Raw genomic sequence first — 19,154 nt, 5'->3', positions numbered from 1 at the left:
AATAAAAGATTGTATTGCGCGGTAATATAAATATTGCAAAAAAAAAAATTACACATAAATTTCGGTAATATAATTATCCCATCTCCGTTTAATCTCCGTATATTTCGGAATTGTATATGGTAGCTCAATTAATATCAATTTTTGACAGAAAAAAAAAGACGTTTTAAAACTTTAAATTTTTTATTTTATTTTATTTGTTTGTGCTTAATAATAATAATTTTTATTAATTGATGCAAAAGAATTTAATTATTCTTGTTTTGATTTAAAATTCTACATCTTTTTACAGAACTTAGTATAAGTTCTATCAAATATATATATAAATAATATTATACATAAATAAGTAGCAGGATCATCATATTGAAAATCTACATTATTTTCACTACTTAATTTAAATGCATATATAATAATCTATTTGAAAATATATCCACAATGACTTCGCTAAAAGAATCAGATACTTCAACAAATGAAAAAGAACAAAATCAAGAACATCAATTACCTTCAAATAGAAATAGTGATAGTGATAATCAATTAGAAAATGACATTGATAATGATATAGATAATGAATTAACTGCAGAAGAATATGGGATGCCAGAACCTGAAAAAGATATTCAATCACCAGAATATATATCATTTTTCAGTCCAGAATTTGCACAAAATAGAAGACATATAGCTTGGAAATTTTTAATCAATATGTTAGCTTTATGTACTTTAATTATGGCCGCTTTTTCAATTTATTGGGGTTCATTTTATGATAGAAATAGTTATTTAAAAAATTTGAATTTTTTAGTTGTTATTGGGGATGAACAAACTAATGGAATTCAACCAATATTTGGAAATACAATGGAACAAATTTTACTGACTGAATTTGCAAAATCAATTGGTGATTGGCATATATATGATTATGAAAATTTTCAAATAGATGCAAATAAATATGGAAATACAGTAGAAGAAGAAATTTTAAGACAAGTACATCATCAAAAATATTGGGCAGCAATTTATGTTAAACCTGAAGCTACTTATAATTATCAAAATGCTTTACAAAATGGTGATTCAACTTATAATATTACTGCTAATACAGTAGTTGTTCATTATGAAACAGGTAGAGATTTTCTGAATATGGGTACATATATAATGCCACAAGTTCAAAAAATCGAAAAACTATGGTTAAAATCACAACCAAATACAACAACAAGAATTATTCAAAATAATATAGATATTGATTCAACTTCCAAACTTCAAATTGTATCAACTCCATTATCATTCGAATATGTAGATCGAATTCCACTGACTGAAGCTATTTTAATTGCACCATTACAAGTTGGTAATATTTATATGATTTTGTTAACATTTTTTGCAGCTAATTTCTTCACAAACACACATATGAGAATAGCAAGAACAAAATTAAACAGATTACATTATTTGATATATAGATGGATGACTTCAGTTTTATCATTTGCTGTATTATCTATATTTTTTGGATTAATTACATTAGCATTTCAAGTTGATTTTACTGTTACTTATGGAAGGTCTGGATTCTTGGTATATTTTTGTATTACTTGGTTAACTATGATTGGAGTTGGATTAGCTAATGAAATTGCTATAATGGTTATTGTTGGAATAATTCAAATTCCAGCATTATTAAGTTGTTGGATGATAAGTTGGATTATTTTAAATATATCACCATCTTTTTCAGCTATGGCATTAACAAATAATTTTTATAGATATGGGTATGCAATGCCAACATATAATGCTTTTGAAAGTACTAAAACTGTATTTTTTGACGTTTATAAAGGTGCATTAGGTAGACATTTTGGTATATTAGTTGCTTGGATTGTAGTATTGACTTTGATTTTCCCATTTGTTATGATTAAATTTGGTAAGAGTATGGCTGCTAAAGGTCAAAAAGAAGCTGCTGAAGCACAAGCTAGAGCAAGGGCACAAATTGAAAAAGAAAACTTGGTGCTTAAAAAGACTTTATTTTAATTTCATTTTAGTAGACTATTTTTTAGGTTAATGTATAATAATAATAATATTCATGTGTAGGAAGTATTGCAACTATCTTCTCTGAGGATGCCCCCATAATTCTCATGTTATTAATTGATTTTCAGGTTATTTTACTTATTCAAATAGTTCTGTATAGATTTTGTGAAACGTATGAGATCTTAAATTTTAACGAAAAGCTAAAAAAATAATTTTATTTCTTTTAAAAATCTGTCAAATCTTAAAATAGAAATTTCTTGAACTTGAAACAAAAGGATCTAAAATATTAGCAACTATATATACGTCAATAAATTATAAGTCACCTCCATTGGAACAAAATTAATTAAATTAGTACAATAAAATTATTACGGATGGAACTAGTTACTGGGTTTGAATCTGTCGCCTGAGATGGAATCTGAATTTTTAAGCCGTATGAAACAATCTTTTTTTAATTACTTTTTTTTATCATTATGCAAGATTTCTAATCTTTTATCTGAAAATTTTTTAGTTTTTATAGAATTTATAGATAAACTATAAAAGAGATTTTAATTTTTTTTCAAATATAAGACCCCAATATTTCACTTTATTCCATACTGCTAATGATATAGCTTGAATAGCTGATACTTTCATAACTTTTATTATTTTCATTTTACTTTTTCATACCAGGTCATATTCATCAAAATAGTTATAAAAATGGGGAAAAGTATACATGAAGAAGAGATTATAGAGTCACACGATATACAGAGATCTCCATCAAAGACCGCCAAAGAACAATATATTCAAAATGAAATAGAATACACAGATTCATATGAAATAAATGAAAAAAATTCAGAATCAAATGAACATACCGAATCTACTGGTGGTTCATCAATTATGAACATGTTTAGAAAATGGGGTAGATATCTTAATGTTGAAACAAGAGGTATTGAAAAAGTTCCAATTGAAGAAAAAAAAGATACTTCATTATTGATTCCATTCACTATTTTTTTTTCACCACAAATGGCGGTTAGTGCATTAAGTACTGGATCATTAGCTCCAATAATGGGTTTAGATTTTAGAACTGCTGTATTATGTTCTATCTTTTGTACTTTTATTGGTGGTGCTGTTGTTGGTGTTGTTTGTTTATTTGGTTTAAAAACTGGTCTTAGACAACAAATTGCTTCAAGATGTATGTAAAACCTCAAAAATACTTTTTGCAACCAAATGATATCATATACTAACCAGATCTTTAGATTTGACAGGAAATGTTATGGGTAGAATTTTTGCATTTTTTAACGTCATCAGTTGTATAGGTTGGAACGCTTTAAATATTATTCCAGCAGCTCAATTACTTAATTCAGTAAATCATGGATTTAAACCATGGTTAGCTTGTCTTGTATTAGTTTTAATTATATGTTTTTTAACAGTTTTAGGTTATAAGGCAGTTCATTATTATGAGAGATATGCATGGATTCCAACATTAGTTGTTTATATTGTTATAATTGCAAGATTTACTCAATCTCATACTTTTGAATGGGGTAATATGAGTCAAACTACAGCAAGAGGAGTATTGGGATATATTGTTGTTGCTATATCTTTTACAATGGGTTGGGCTCCAAGTGCTTCTGATTATTTAGTATATTTTGATCCAAATATTAGTGCTTTCAAAGTTGCAACAGCAATGACTTTAGGATTATCTATTCCAGCAATTATCTCATGTATTTTAGGAGCAGCTGTTACAACATGTATTTATACACCAGGACGTTTTCAAGATGCTTTCAATTCAAACTCATTTGGTGGATTATTATATGAAATAATAGTTGGAGAAAGTAATAATAGTGGTTATAAATTTTTAGTTGTTGTATTAGCTTTATCTGCAGTTCAAAATAATTTAAGTGGTGGTTATTCACTTTCATTAGCTGCTCAATGTATATCACAAAGAATTTTTCAAAGAATTCCAAGAGTTTTATTATGTATAATTGGGAATTTAATATCATTAGCTTTTTCAATCCCAGCTTATTACGTATTTGAATCAGCTATGGCTAATTTTCTTTCAATTATTGGATATAATTCATCAATTTATATAGGAATAATATCAGCAGAACATATAATTTTTAGAAAATGTAATTTTAATAATTATAATATTGATGATTTTAATGATAAAAAAAGTTATGGTATATCATTAGCTGGAATATTTGCATTTGCTTGTGGTGTTGGCTCAACTGTTGTATTTATGGATCAAACTTGGTATTCTGGTGTATTTGCTCAACATGTTGGTGATATTTCTTTAGAAATGAATATTGCTATATCTTTTTTGGCTTATTGTTTGACTAGACCAATTGAATTGAAGTACATAGGTAGATAAAAGACTTTATATTTTACTGTATAGTATTGAATTAATAATATTTATTAGAAACATTAAAAACTTATCTATTTTTGTACAGTAATGAACTTGTTTCAAATTTAGTAATAATGGTTACAGAAACAAATTTATTTCTTCCCCTCATTTTTCCCCATAATAAGGTTGATGATTTGTGAGCTACCAAAATTTTAAGTTTTAAATCTTTGGAATAATCAGTCCGATTTTTCCCCTATCAAAAGCATAATTTTTATCTGAGTCAAATGTGGTACTTAAACTTCCATTCCATTCTATATTTACCTTAATCAATATTTTGATTTTTAAACATATATGCGTTCTATTAGAAATTGTAATCAATTTTTGTAAATGTCGCCTTGAATTAAGATGTAACATGAGAGAGAAAATTATATTTACGAAGCAATAGGAGATTTAAAATACGAGTTGATTATGAATTGTATATGGAGTATATTGTGATTCAAACTTGTCCAAATGTGTAAAACAATAATCAACTTAGATTTGGTCTAATTGCAGAAATTCTTAAAAAAATCTTAGTAGCAATCCATAATATCAGAAAGCTACAAACCTAACTAGGTAATTCTGTTTGACATGTCAAACAATTAATTCGAGCTATAGAAAACTGTCCAAAACCAAACTGCCGTAAAGCTAAACGAGTTGGTTAATACAAATAGCAAGATAGGCTAGAATCTCAGTGAAAATCAAAAACTTATCGTTGTCTCTAGTTATTGATCTCAATTTTACAATAAAAAAATCCCCCATAGATTTAAAACACAAAACCAAAGAAATTAATATTCTTAATTTTGCTACTTTAAATAATTTTTATTTATTAGATTTCAAATTTGATTTAGATTTCAATTTTTCAACTCCCTTTTCTACCATATATTAATTCCTTCTTTTCTATTATCAATTCATCTTTTTTTTTTACAAGTATGGTTGGTTTAACAGCAGAAGAAGAAAGATTAAAAGATATCAAATATAGACAATGGGGTCCTTATGTATCTGAAAGATCTTGGGGTACAGTTAGAGAAGATTATAGTGTTGATGGAAATGCATGGGACGCATTCAAATTTGAAGATTATGCAAGAGTTACACGTTGGTCACAAGATGGTTTAGCAGGGGTATCAGATCGTCGACAATTGATTAATATTACAATGGCATTATGGAATGGTAAAGATCCAATTTTAAAAGAAAAATTATACGGATTAACTAATAATCAAGGAAATCACGGTGAAGATGTTAAAGAATTATATTATTATCTTGATAATACTCCATCACATTCATATATGAAATATTTATATAAATATCCACAAAATGAATTTCCTTATGAACAATTGAAAACAGAAAATGGTAATAGAACAAGATTGGAAAAGGAATATGAAATTACAGATACTGGATTATTTGATAATAATGAATATTTTGATGTTGTTTTTGAAAGCGCTAAAGATTCAGCTGATGATTTATATTTTAGAATTACTGCTTATAATAGAAGTGATAAACCTGCACCATTACATATTTTACCAAATGTTGTTCTAAGAAATACTTGGACTTGGGGTACAGAAGAAGATAAAAATCAAAAAAAACCTCATGTAAAACAAATTAATGATTATACAATTGAAGTTGAAACTGAAAAATTCGGTAAAAGATATTTATCATTTGCACCATCACCTGGTGAAACAGATCAATCACCAGATGTTGAACCACAATTAATATTTTCAGATAATGAAACTAACACCAAAAAGTTATATGGACAAGAAAATAAAAACAAATATGTTAAAGATGCATTCCATGAAAGAGTTGTACATGATAATAAAAAAGCTATTAATCCAGATAATGAAGGTACTCAAGCAGCAGCTTGGTATGTATTTAATGAAAATGGTGGAGTTCCACCAGGTGATTACGTTACCATCCGTTATAAATTTACAAAAGAAAATTCGGAAGTTGATGAATATAAATTAGATCAAATATTTGCAAAACGTCAAAATGAAGCTGATCAATTTTATTGGAAAGTTTCTCCATTACCAATAAGTGATGAATTAAGACAAATTCAAAGATATGCATTTGCAGGTTTATTATGGTCAAAACAATTTTATTATTTCGTTCATAATTATTGGGCTTATGGTGATCCAAATACAATGAAACCTCCAGTTAATAGAGCAAATGGTAGAAATAAAGAATGGAGTCATTTATATGTTGATGATATTTTATCATTACCTGATAAATGGGAATATCCTTTCTTTGCAGCTTGGGATTCTGCTTTCCATTGTATTCCTTTTGCGATGATTGATCCATGGTTTGCTAAAAATCAAATTGATTTATTATTAAGGGAATGGTATATGCATCCAAATGGTCAAATCCCAGCTTATGAATGGAATTTTAGTGATGTTAATCCTCCAGTTCATGCATGGGCAGCTTATAGAATTTTCAAAATAGAAAGAAAAATGTATGGACGTGAAGATATAGATTTTTTAGAAAGAGTTTTCCAAAAATTGATGTTAAACTTTGCTTGGTGGGTTAATAGAAAAGATGCTGAAGGTCATAATGTTTTCGAAGGTGGATTTTTAGGATTAGATAATATTGGTGTTTTTAATAGATCAGAAGCATTACCGACTGGAGGTAATTTGGAACAAGCTGATTCAACAGGTTGGATGGCTTTCTTCTCATTACAAATGTTAAATATTGCATTAGAATTAGCTAAAACTAGACCAGTTTATGAAAATATTGCATCTAAATTTTTTGAACATTTCGTAATCATTGCTGATGCAATGACTTTCAGAGGTACTGAAGGTGAAAATGAAGCAGGAATTACCAAAAATTCACTTTGGGATGAAAAAGATAAATTTTATTATGATGCCATAAGATATGGTGAACATCATACTCAATCGTTACCAGTAAGATCATTAGTTGGATTAATTCCGTTATATGCATCATTGACATTGGAGCCAGAGTTATTAGAAAGATTCCCATCATTTAAAAAACGTTTAAATTGGTTTATTGAACATAGAAAAGATATTGCCGAGAGAAATATTGCATCAATGGAAACAAGAGGTGTAGGTGAAAGATTATTATTGTCATTAGTTTCAAAAGAAAGATTAATCGATATTTTGAGTAGAATGTTAAATGAAGATGAATTTTTATCACCATATGGTATAAGGTCTTTGTCAAAATATCATAAAGATCATCCATTTGTTATGGAAGTTAACGGTGAAACTTTTAAAGTTGAATATTTACCTGGTGAATCAGATTCAGGTATGTTTGGTGGTAATTCTAATTGGAGAGGTCCAATTTGGTTCCCAACTAATTTCTTATTGGTTGAAGCATTACAAAGATTTTATTTATATTACGGACCAGAATTAAAAGTTGAATGTCCAGTTGGATCAGGTGAATATCTTAATTTAGCTCAATGTGCTCAAGAAATTCAACATCGTTTAATTCATTTATTCTTACCAGATGAAGCTGGTAATAGAGCTTGTAACGGTGATAACGAATTAGTAAACAAAGATCCTTTTTTCAAAGAATATGTACCATTTTATGAATATTTCGATGGTGATACTGGTAGAGGTTTAGGAGCATCACATCAATGTGGTTGGACAGCAGTGGTTGCCAAATGGATTCATGATAATGGTGTTTCATGTAGAATACCAAAAACACCAAGAACTCCATTACATAGAAAACAATCATCTTGTTATCTTCATGATAGCGCAGATACAAGAGATGATGTATCTAAATTTAAACCAAAAGCAGGTCCATTTTCAGGTAAATTGGTAAGAAGAAAATCAGGTAAATCATTATTAAATTTAACAGTAAATGCATTAGATCTTAATGATGATGAAGAAGATGCAACAGCTAAAGCAAATGCAGCTATAAATTTAGTTGGTTTAGATCATGGTGTAAATGTAACTGATGAAATATTAAAACAAGAATTAACTGAAATACAAAAAACACAATCTGGTGCATCATTAGATTCAGAATTTGAAGTTGATGATGAATTTTTAGATCAAGTAAAAGCTGCATTTAAAAAATATAAAACAAGAACAGATGATGATGATGTTTCAGGTGATGAATTTGAAACAAGATTAAATAGGAATTAATTCAAATAATTTATAGAGATAGAAATAGTTGGTCGTGTATAGAATTAAAAATTATTAACTGACACTTAATTTTAAAAAATGACAATCTTTGTAATCGAATAATGATACAGCCTTTGCAACAACAATTATAATGTCTGATTCATTCAATACATATGAAAATGATTTTCAATTAGCTTTGCAAGAAGCTAAAAGTAAAATTGCACAAATAGAATCCGTAGAGGGAGGTATGTTTTAACAGAATTAATTGTAATTCAATTAATTCAATTACTAACTCAATTTAGAACAACGAAAAACGTATTTAAAATCAATTGAAGCAGCTAATGATGAAGCATTAGAAGTATTAGATCAAATGAGTATAGAAGTACAAAATCTCCCAAGTAATCAAAGATCATCATATAATACAAAGATTCGTCAATACAAGCAACAAATAGATGAAACTAAAAAGAAATATAATCAATTATCAGATTCTCAAGATAAACATGATTTATTTGGATCCAGGTATAGAGATGAAGAAGAAAATATAGGAGATTCACAAAGAAAACAATTATTAAATAATCATTCATCATTAGAAAGATCATCACAAAGATTACAAGATAGTCAAAGAATAGCATTAGAAACTGAAAGTATTGGTGGTAATATTTTAAATGATTTAAGATCTCAAAGAGAACAAATTTCTGGTGCAAGAAATACTTTAATGCAAGCTGATTCTTATGTTGATAAAAGTATACAAACTTTGAAAAGTATGGGAAGAAGATTAACTGCTAATAAATATATAAGTTATGGTATTATTGGTGTTTTAATCTTATTAATATTTTTAGTTCTTTTTAGTAAATTTAGATAATTTTATTCGTTAATATACAATTTTAATTTGACTATTCACTTGGTACAAAGTAGATTGTTTGGTTATGTACTTGCTTGTGATAGATCTATTTCAGTATTAAACGGCTTTAAAAATTTAATGCACAGAAGAAGAAAAGAAAGAAAAAAATATTTATTTTCATTTTAAATCAATTAATCAAAAGCATCATAAATATTCTAAAAACCACCAACATATTTAATTCAAATGATAAGAAGGAGCATATCTCAGTTATTGAGAAGCACCAATAACACACGAATAATACCAAATTCAAGTCGACATTTTATACAGCAATATCAGCAACCACTACTCAAAAGATTTTTAAATTCTACATCATTTCTAAATCATGGTCACTTACACAAACCAAAACCAGGAGAAGAACTTCATATAACATTTATAACAAAAGATGGACAACAATTAACATATGAAGTAGCAGAAGGTGATAATATATTAGATATAGCTCAAGCTCATAATTTAGATATGGAAGGAGCTTGTGGAGGATCATGTGCATGTTCAACTTGTCATATAATAGTTGATCCAGAATTTTATGATGAAATTCCAGAACCTGATGATGATGAAAATGATATGTTGGATTTAGCTTTTGGATTAACTGAAACTTCAAGATTAGGATGCCAAGTTAAAATGACAAAAGAATTAGATGGATTAAGAGTTGCATTACCTGCCATGACTAGAAATTTACAAAATAAAGATTTTAACTAAAAGAGCCAAAAGTTGATTTAAAGAAAAAAATTGATATTTTATGTACATAGTTATTTATCATTTATGCTTTATTGAGTCAATTGAAACGATAAAAAATTGGGGAGTTGCTTTTATAGAAGAAATTTTTAACTAAACGTTGTTAGATTATTTATTTACATTGTTAAGAAAGGCGTAGTTGATGATACCCTCTCAGAAAATCTAACTGATTTGGTAAATTGATAAAATTTTACTTGTTTCTGTTTACAGCCTAGTAAATAAAATCTCGGATCTTGAATTTTCTCGATCCGACGAATAGAATTAATTTTGCAACCAATATTTCTTTAAGTACTTTAAACCTCAACAATTATGTCAATAGATCATAATATTGAAATCTTTCATATACTTTACGTAAATAGGGCTCACTACTGATCAAAAAGGTTTTGGGATATGAATTCTATTACAATCTATGATGTTCTATATAAATTAACTAGGAAACACTTGGTAAATCTACCCTTTTACCAACACAAAAAGATCTACTTAAAGCATTTAAACTAGTTTCATAATCAGGTATTATACTGTATTGATCTTCATAAGCATCAATCGCATGGAACGTGTTATAATCGTGTTTATTTGCAGTTTCATACATTAATAATTCAAGTGAGTTTGGCAAAGCATCGACTCCGTTATTTGAATTTATTAATTTTTCAAGCAGTTCTTTTGGTATATGGTTGTCACTTAAATCTATTTCAATTAGATTTGAATGTAGTGTTTTGGATTTAGGATCGTGACCTATCATTGACATATTGAAATCTGATAGTTCATTTGAACATAAATTAATTATTTGTAAATTTGTTGATGATCCTTTTGGAAATGATAAATTTAAATTGGAAGTATTGTTAAATGATAAGTCCAAACTTTTTATATTATAGTTCCTTCTAAAGTCGTACGTTATGGAAGTGAAGTCATTTTCTGATAAAATTAAACTTTCCAAGTTCTTTAAGTTTGATATCTGAGTTGGAATTTTGGAAAATTCATTTATTGATAAATTTAGATTCAATATCGAGTTTGGCAATTTTGTCTCACTTGAAAATGTTTTAATTCTATTTAGTGATAAACATAAATACTTTAATTTTGAACAAATATAATGTTCTTTTTCACAATCTAAATGAACTTCTTCAATCAGACACCCAATAAAACTTAATTCTTCAATACTTGGTAATATTTTGAAATCTAAATTTGGAATATTGCATCTATCCAAATTCAAAATTTTCAAAGTATTACTATTTGGTAATTTTAAATTAGCCATATTATTAATTTTATTATAATTTAAATATAATATTTCAATTCTCAATATTTCACCTCTATTATTGGTAGATAAATCAACTTTTGAAATCAAATTTTCAGTAAAATGAATTGTTTTTAAAGTAATGGGGAAATTTGGTTTATAAACTATTCTTATTTTATTTGAACCAATACCTAAATTTACCAAATTTTGAGGAAATTTAATTTGATCAATTGATTCAATTTGATTGACTTCTAATGATAATTGCTCAATTGAGTCTGGGAGATTAATCAATGGTAAATTTAAACCAATATGAGTATTTGATAGTTTCAAATATTTCAAATTTATAAAATTTTCAAAGTTTTTGGTACAATTATGCCAATCTATTGGATTATCTGCTAAATTTAAATACTCAATCTTGTCAAAACTTGAAAATTTTCTTATTAATCTTGACAAATTGTCAATTTCATTATTTGAAAAGGTGACTTTTTTCAATGTATCATTGAATTTGAGATTATATAGCAGTTCAGGGTCATGAAGATTTTGAATACATAATTCTTGCAATGCAGAAATTTGAGGTATGACTGGTAAGTTTGATGTAAAAGATTGATAAGGGTGGTTTACTTTAATATGAGGACCTATAGTATCTCTCGCATGTAGGTATATATCAAATGCAATCAACTCAAATCTCACGGTGAGGTTTTTGTAAGTAGAATTAATTAAAGTGGAAATAGTCTCAAGATCGACGAAGTTAATTGTGTCTAAGGTCAATGTTGCAATTTGGTGGCGTATGCAATTAGTAATATTAATATCACTTAGTCGTAGATCTTGTACAGTTGGTGGAATTTCATCTATATTTAAATAATCTTCCACGATTAATTCCACAATATCTCTCTGAATTTTATGTAGATTCAAATATTCTAATTTCAGCTCTTTTAACCCTGTAATTGTAATGTTTTCACAATTATTTAACCATAATTTTTTCAAATTTGGAAATTTAGTTAAATTTAAATCAAACTTTAAATTATAATCATCAATTGTAATTGAATTTATATTGGAGCCAAATTTTAAAAGTTTTTCAAAAATTGAATTTAAAATTAAAAAATATTGAAAACTTGGTTGAAATTCTAATTCAATATTATATTTAATTGAGTCATCATTTTTGTGAATGATCGAAATATTTGTAACTAGTCTTCTAAAATTTATTATATCTATCAAGTTCCAAATATAGTAAGATATATATAATTCAATTTTCAAATTATTTCTCGAACAATAATTATTCAATATTAAAAAATCTTCTTCATTTGATAAAAATGATAAATTTGATTTATTTGTAAAATTCTCAATCCTTAAATACATATGAATATATGAAGGTCTATTAATTCTATTATTATATTGTAAAAATTTACCATTTTCAATTACATGATTAATACAACTTTTTAAATTATGATGTGAATCAAGGAATGGTTGATTCTGATCCGTTAATAAGTTTATCAAATTTTCAATTCCGACATAATCAACAATTTTTATTAAAATTTCATGAGGGTAAAAATCTAGTGTTATTACTTGTTTTAAATTTTGGTCCATATGATTATTTCTGATTAATGAATATTTCGGGTAGTTAGACAATTATTTGTCTTGATTCGAAGTGTTTTAAGGTACCAAATTAATTGATAATAAATTAAAGTAAAGAAAAAAGAAATTATAGGTCAAATGTTATCTTTTTGATCAATTTTCAAGTTATTGTATTTTAGGACATTCAGTTTGCGACAATTTTTTAACTTTTTACAACTGTAAAACAAAAGTATCATCTATGTATCCAATTCGTTATTAATGATTATGTATGTTCCTAGTTTTTATGTAAGTTTTGTACTATTGAGCTTTTTACAGCTTTTTACAAGTCAATCAACTATCAATTCCTGGCTGTTCAGTAACAAATCAATTTAAAAATATGCGTTCACTTTCGTATTAAATTTTTTGGAGTTTAGAATCAGATTATAAACGGACTTGTAAATATATCAAACAAGATTTCAAATAGATCAGTATTTGCTGAGTTAATTAACACATTTTCATAAAAGGGATACATGTCCGCAAAATTTAGGTTTTCTTGATATCAATTGTTACCAAGATAATCAAAATGAAAATAGTACATTCTAGAAGATTTCTTTCATCACCTAATAACACGTAACAGGTCGAAAATTCCTTTTGACCCGTCGAAAACGCTCCTTTTGTAAATCTCTTATGTCCGTACGGGGTAGTGGGAAAAAGAAATTGACATAATCAGAACAGGCCACGAGTTATAAAATAATTTAAGTTCTATTTTCTCCTAATGTGCGAACAGATAAGATAAAATAATAAGTTATTATTTCATGCCATTTGAGTAAGTGATGTTATTATATCACTCCTAAAATTACTGTAATCAGACAATCATAAGATAAGCAATAATATCATTTTAAGAAACGTTGTGATTGATGATACGAACTATCTGACATCACTTAATTTTATTTCTTAGTGAAGTGAAAAAAATAATAGAAAAAAAAAGTTTATTCAACAAAAAGTTAAAAAATAATCTTGTTGAATATTGAGCAAGTTTAAAAAGAAAAGCATGTGGATAGTTTGTTAGTGGTGGCTTCATTTTTGTTTCATAAGTTTCCAATTTGTCTTGAAATAGTTGTTGTAATATTCTATGAGTATTCCAAGAAAGCAACTTAATTATTTGTCAAGATCCCAGGATCTAAATGTTTAAGAGTGAGTGAATATTATTCTTGACAATTTGAAATTATCGAGGGCTTAAAATTCTTACATTTGTATTCGACAGCAAAGAACCCGATTATCGACTTATTAACACATCGTTCAAACTGTTTTTATTGTGAGTGAGTTAAAATGAAATGTTTTTCTAATTGCATAAATTTCTGAAACAACAAAAAAAAAAAAATTATTTGACACATTAATAAATTATTCAAGCCATGATTTTTAAAAAGGAAAGTAAAAAAAGTATCTCAGTATCTCTAAGTAATGTCTTATCAAGATTAGTCAGAGTTGACTCGCTCTTATTACAACCACACTTGCTATCTCAACATTCTTATCATTTCTATCTTTACATTATTATTGTTGTAATCAAAAAATTAATTCGTTTAATGAAACACAAAAGATTAAATTCGACCTTTTTTTTCTGATTCTTATCTATTTTAGAGTTTAATTCGGAAATTTGATTACATTTTTGATTTTGCGCAATTTCGTACTTAATTTGATTATTAATGAATATTTTTTAATGACTTAAACAACACAAATTCAAAAATTAATGAAGAGGAGTAAAAAAATAAGATAAGTTTGAAATTAAGTGTGCTGTTAAAATAAATCACTCAATTTGACTATGACTTTTAAACAATCCATCCAATTGATATAATGAGTGGATCATTAACCTATTGTTAATTGTAAATAATTTGATTTAGCACTTAGTGATTTCATAACTCAATGTAAAGTCGATTTGTTAAAAATATGACCGATTAGGAAATTGATTAAAGTACTATCCAATCACGCACATTGATCTCCGAAAATAGAGTTTTAGAGTAAGAAGTCACAGTAAACTAAATTACTATTTGCTCAATTGTAAAATCGATATGGACTTCGCAAGTAAGGGATAAAGATATGAGTCAATTTAATACTCATATATTCTTGTAATACATCGGTAGTTGTTTAGTAGTTATTTAAATAAGAGTTATAGTAGTTAATTATAAATTATATAGGAGTTATTATTAAATTTCGTTGTAAGGGAAAAAATTTTTTTCAATGTTTTTCATACAAATTTAAAACATAATAATTAACAGATCATTGAAAATTATAGGAGTACTTTAAAAAGGTTGTCTTTAATTTCTTTCAATGTTTATCTTATTCATATTTTAAGTATATGTTGTTAATTACTATATAGTTTCAATACGCGATTAATCATAATTTCATATAATTATAATAATAATAATAACGTACTATTAAAATTAAAATATCTCCATATTTTTCTATTATTAAAAAAATAATTTACATATTTACAAAATTTGAAAATTGGGGAAATTAATATTATTTTACATAGCACAGTATTATTAAATTATTATAATAATACATTATTCAAGTAGTACATACTATTATTTCTTATCTCTCTATCTATTTGAGTAAATCAATTAAATTTAAATAGAAAATCTTTTTATTTTGAGATACGTAATTAGGATTATTAATTATTATGTATTGATCTCTAAGTACAATTGTTACTAATAAAATCGAAAAATAAAGTGTATGATTCTATAAAGAAGTTTTGTTGGTAAAATATTTTCATAAAAATAAATAGATAAGCTGATTAAAATAAAATTAAATTTAACTTAAAAATTTATTGATTAGTCACTTGTTGAATTTAAGTAAGAAGATAATAGAATAAAAGTTACCAATTTAAACCATAGTTACTTTTTTAAAAGTTTTGAAGAGAGTCAAAAGTTAAACATCCACCACCACCATTACTATCACCACCACATTCAAAAAATTTTGATTTCATAAACTGTGTAATTTGAAAAAAACTTCTTAATTCTTAACTGTGTAAATATTTAAGAAATAAGAAACTAGATTCATAGTTATTATATGCAGTATTTTTTTATTTTTTTATTTATTTTTTAATATGCCACAAAGAAAAAAAAATTACTAATAGTTATTTAGTACTACTATTAACTACTATTACTATTATATAAATAAAACATATAAATAAAATATAACCACCACATTTTTTATTTTTACTCACAGTTTTTCTTTTTTTTTTGCAACCAGAATTTTTTATTTTCATTAATTATAAAAAGATCAAAAGATATCATCATTTTGATTTTGATTTTATTAATTTCAATCAGTATCATTAATCAATCATCAATAAGTAATCATTAATATTACTTTACATTTATACCTAATTACCTTTTTAATATATTAATTACATACTATATAAACAAGACAATATAATAATATCACAATGGCATTTACTAATACAACTTTTCAATTTGATCAATTTAATCCATCAATAAATAATTTACAATATCAACAACAACAACAATCATCATCTTCATCATCTTCAACTACTAATTTAAATTCATTTGATGATGAAGATATTTTTGAATTAAATATAGAAGAAGAAATAAATACACCAATACTGCAAAATGATATAATAATAAATAATAACGATATTAAACATTATAATAATTATACAACTTCAACAAATAATAATAGACAATCATCATTATCATCAATAGATTCAATATCATCAAGTTTTTCAAACTCAAATAATAATTCAAATTCTTTATTAATATCACCAATTTTATCACCATCATCTTATAATTATAATTATTCAAGACAATTAGATGATGAAGAAGAAGAAGATCATTTGCTATATGAATGTATAATATGCAAGAAAAAAATGGATTCATTATCAAGTGAATTACATAACTGCACTAAAAATTTATATTCATCAACTAATACAACCACTACTACAACTAATGAATCAAATAATAATGAAAATGATTCAATTATAAAAAGTAATAATGAATTGATTCAAAATAATTATAGAAAATGGTTATTTAAAATCACTCCTTCTTTTCCATATTAAAAAGAAAAGGTTTAATGAGGGATTAGTCACATCTGTTGCTACACGAGGATAATACTTAGGTTGGGTTCATTGGTTAGTTAGTTAAGTTTTAATTCAGTTACAATACTTATTGGTTTGGAGTTTTTGCTATTAGGGATAATTTTTTGTCATGTTTTTCTTTTTTTTTTGCTATACTTGTTTACTTTAGTTAATAAATAAAAAACAATTGCAATATCCAATTATACTCATAAAATCAATACCTGTAGATCAAATCTATTATGCTCTCTAATTTCGTTAATCTCTAATTACACTCTATTTTTCAACTTGTTACTATTTAATAATAAAACACAATATAAAGTCCGAATACGAATAATAGATTATATGCAGTAGTGGAGAAATTAATATACAGTATATTTTTTTTTTAGTTACTCAGTGCTAAGAAAAACGTTACTACAATTTTACTCCAACAAAATATAAAGTAAAAATTATCAACCAATTATAAAACCGAAAGCCTTTTCATCAAATAGGAGAAAGGAAAGCCTAAATTTTCAGAATTAAGGGGAAGCTCTTAGCTTTGATCTGGGATAAATGGATGCTAGATTAAGTATAAATAGACTATTGACTTATATACTTTCCATATGTCTAATCAGGTCTTAATTTCTTATATTAGTGTTTCTCTCTTTCTTTTTTCTCTGTACTCCTCACACGTTGATTTCAATTTTAGTACGATGTCATACATAAATATACAATTAATATTAATACGGCCAAACGGTACGAGTTTTTTTCAAATTAGTGACTTAATTAACAAAGTAAGGTCGTCATGTAAAAAATTATTTTTTACGAAATTGTTGTACGTTTGTTACTGAAAAATTTTTCAATATTACGTTTTAATCAATTTTCATTCAATTTTAGTTCTAATAGTTTCTTTAATTCATCTTTTTTCTCTTTTTTGTAATTGATAAATCTAAACGTTTTGTAGTACTTTACAACTAAATTTCTTGATAGGGCCAAAACTTTTCAATCTAAAATTTTGCTGGCAATTTTTTTGAAAAATCTAATCAACTGGCTTTTCTTATCTTTGCAAATGAAGATCTTGTAAACTTAAATCTACAAAAGATATCATAAAGTTTTGCCAAATTTTTTGTTATCTTTTGAAAATTTCATGATTGTTTTATCATTTGATCGCCATATCTTGAATTGAATGAAAATTTTCCAATTAATCTAGATTTCCCCCTCTTTTATTTTGTGTTTGAATTAAAGTTTCACGAAAGATTTTATTAAATAATAATTTATTATTTTTGTGCCTTGAAATCTGGGGTAAAAAAAATTTGCTTACAACGCACTGAACTACTGAAAAATTTCATATATAAAACTATATATTGCAAAGTTTACTTTTAAGTTAATCTTTGATATTAAAATTTGATTAGATCAAATATCATAGATGATTTACAAGAGATTATTAAAATTTAGTTTAAATCTTAGTTCATATCGTTTCTATAACTTTGTGATGATTTTTCCCCCACATATCTCCAAGCTAAAATTTTACGTTCGGAAAACTTAATTAATAAAGAAAAAAAACTTGAAACAAGTGATTAAAAAGTCAATGCGCTTCAGGTATTATTCAAGATAAGCTGATATACATAAATTTCTGAGACAATGATTTGTTGGGCTAGTTTTTTGCCCTTTTAAAATTCTCCTATTCACGAGAGCCAGCCTTAATAGTTGGGTAAAAATCATTTGAACTTATGTAGTACTAACATTAGCACAATTTTGCTGCAGTTTTATGAACGATCGAGCGTTAGCTTCAATAATAAGCAGAATTGTTTCACTTAACAAATGATTCACAAATGTAAAATTTAAGAGAGCTTTTAAAAAGTGAAAACACATATAGAGTACACTACTCGAGACTCATTAAATTTTAAAATCAAGATATGTTGTATTAGAATTACCAAGCTAAGTATTTAAACATCATGTACTTGTAAATCCTTTAAAACACCAATAATAAGAATGAAAGCTCCACAAAACATCATACCTACACCTGCACCACACAAAAATTTCCGTCTTGTTGTATTGGTGGAACTTGACAAGTTTGACTCATTTTGACATAAAGGTTTGTAAGATCCCATTTTTGATATAATTTTATTAATATGTTTGTAATTCTTTTGATCTATTTATCAGCAGTTAGTGAATTAGATTTAACTTGGGTGACACTCTATAGCAGAAGCTAAGTAACAGATTGCAATTCAATTGAATAATTCATCCTTGAGGAAAAACTTGCTTATATATAT

The 19,154-nt window shown here is 26.2% G+C and overlaps 7 protein-coding genes across 7 annotated transcripts; 6 read left to right on the top strand and 1 right to left on the bottom strand. All coding sequences in view use genetic code 12, as the record gives it.

Moving 5' to 3' along the window:
* Nucleotides 1-429: 429 nt before the first annotated feature.
* KGF54_002995 (uncharacterized protein) lies at nucleotides 430-1,983 on the top strand (the record flags this gene model as incomplete). Its single annotated transcript, XM_051763534.1, has 1 exon — nucleotides 430-1,983. One exon carries the CDS (start codon nucleotides 430-432, stop codon nucleotides 1,981-1,983), a length of 1,554 nt encoding a protein of 517 aa, XP_051620365.1.
* Nucleotides 1,984-2,673: 690 nt separating this feature from the next.
* Nucleotides 2,674-4,324, top strand: FCY2 (Fcy2p; the record flags this gene model as incomplete). The annotated part of the gene is made up of 2 exons (XM_051763533.1): nucleotides 2,674-3,148; nucleotides 3,213-4,324. 2 exons carry the CDS (start codon nucleotides 2,674-2,676, stop codon nucleotides 4,322-4,324), a joined length of 1,587 nt encoding a protein of 528 aa, XP_051620364.1.
* Nucleotides 4,325-5,265: 941 nt separating this feature from the next.
* KGF54_002993 (uncharacterized protein) lies at nucleotides 5,266-8,424 on the top strand (the record flags this gene model as incomplete). The annotated part of the gene is made up of 1 exon (XM_051763532.1): nucleotides 5,266-8,424. One exon carries the CDS (start codon nucleotides 5,266-5,268, stop codon nucleotides 8,422-8,424), a length of 3,159 nt encoding a protein of 1,052 aa, XP_051620363.1.
* Nucleotides 8,425-8,554: 130 nt separating this feature from the next.
* On the top strand, nucleotides 8,555-9,265 carry VTI1 (v-SNARE protein; the record flags this gene model as incomplete). The annotated part of the gene is made up of 2 exons (XM_051763531.1): nucleotides 8,555-8,648; nucleotides 8,706-9,265. 2 exons carry the CDS (start codon nucleotides 8,555-8,557, stop codon nucleotides 9,263-9,265), a joined length of 654 nt encoding a protein of 217 aa, XP_051620362.1.
* A 222-nt stretch (nucleotides 9,266-9,487) lies between these two features.
* On the top strand, nucleotides 9,488-10,000 carry YAH1 (adrenodoxin; the record flags this gene model as incomplete). Its single annotated transcript, XM_051763530.1, has 1 exon — nucleotides 9,488-10,000. The coding sequence occupies one exon, from the start codon at nucleotides 9,488-9,490 to the stop codon at nucleotides 9,998-10,000; it is 513 nt and encodes a 170-aa protein (XP_051620361.1).
* Nucleotides 10,001-10,466: 466 nt separating this feature from the next.
* KGF54_002990 (uncharacterized protein) lies at nucleotides 10,467-12,848 on the bottom strand (the record flags this gene model as incomplete). Its single annotated transcript, XM_051763529.1, has 1 exon — nucleotides 10,467-12,848. One exon carries the CDS (start codon nucleotides 12,846-12,848, stop codon nucleotides 10,467-10,469), a length of 2,382 nt encoding a protein of 793 aa, XP_051620360.1.
* A 3,409-nt stretch (nucleotides 12,849-16,257) lies between these two features.
* On the top strand, nucleotides 16,258-16,887 carry KGF54_002989 (uncharacterized protein; the record flags this gene model as incomplete). Its single annotated transcript, XM_051763527.1, has 1 exon — nucleotides 16,258-16,887. The coding sequence occupies one exon, from the start codon at nucleotides 16,258-16,260 to the stop codon at nucleotides 16,885-16,887; it is 630 nt and encodes a 209-aa protein (XP_051620359.1).
* Between the last annotated feature and the right edge of the window lie 2,267 nt (nucleotides 16,888-19,154).

The sequence above is a fragment of the Candida jiufengensis genome (genome assembly GCF_024610255.1).
Source record: "Candida jiufengensis strain CBS 10846 chromosome Unknown scaffold3, whole genome shotgun sequence".
NCBI classification, from domain to species: domain Eukaryota; kingdom Fungi; phylum Ascomycota; class Pichiomycetes; order Serinales; family Debaryomycetaceae; genus Lodderomyces; species Lodderomyces jiufengensis.
Note: the sequence above shows the minus strand (reverse complement) of the source record. Positions and strands in the feature narration are given on the sequence as shown.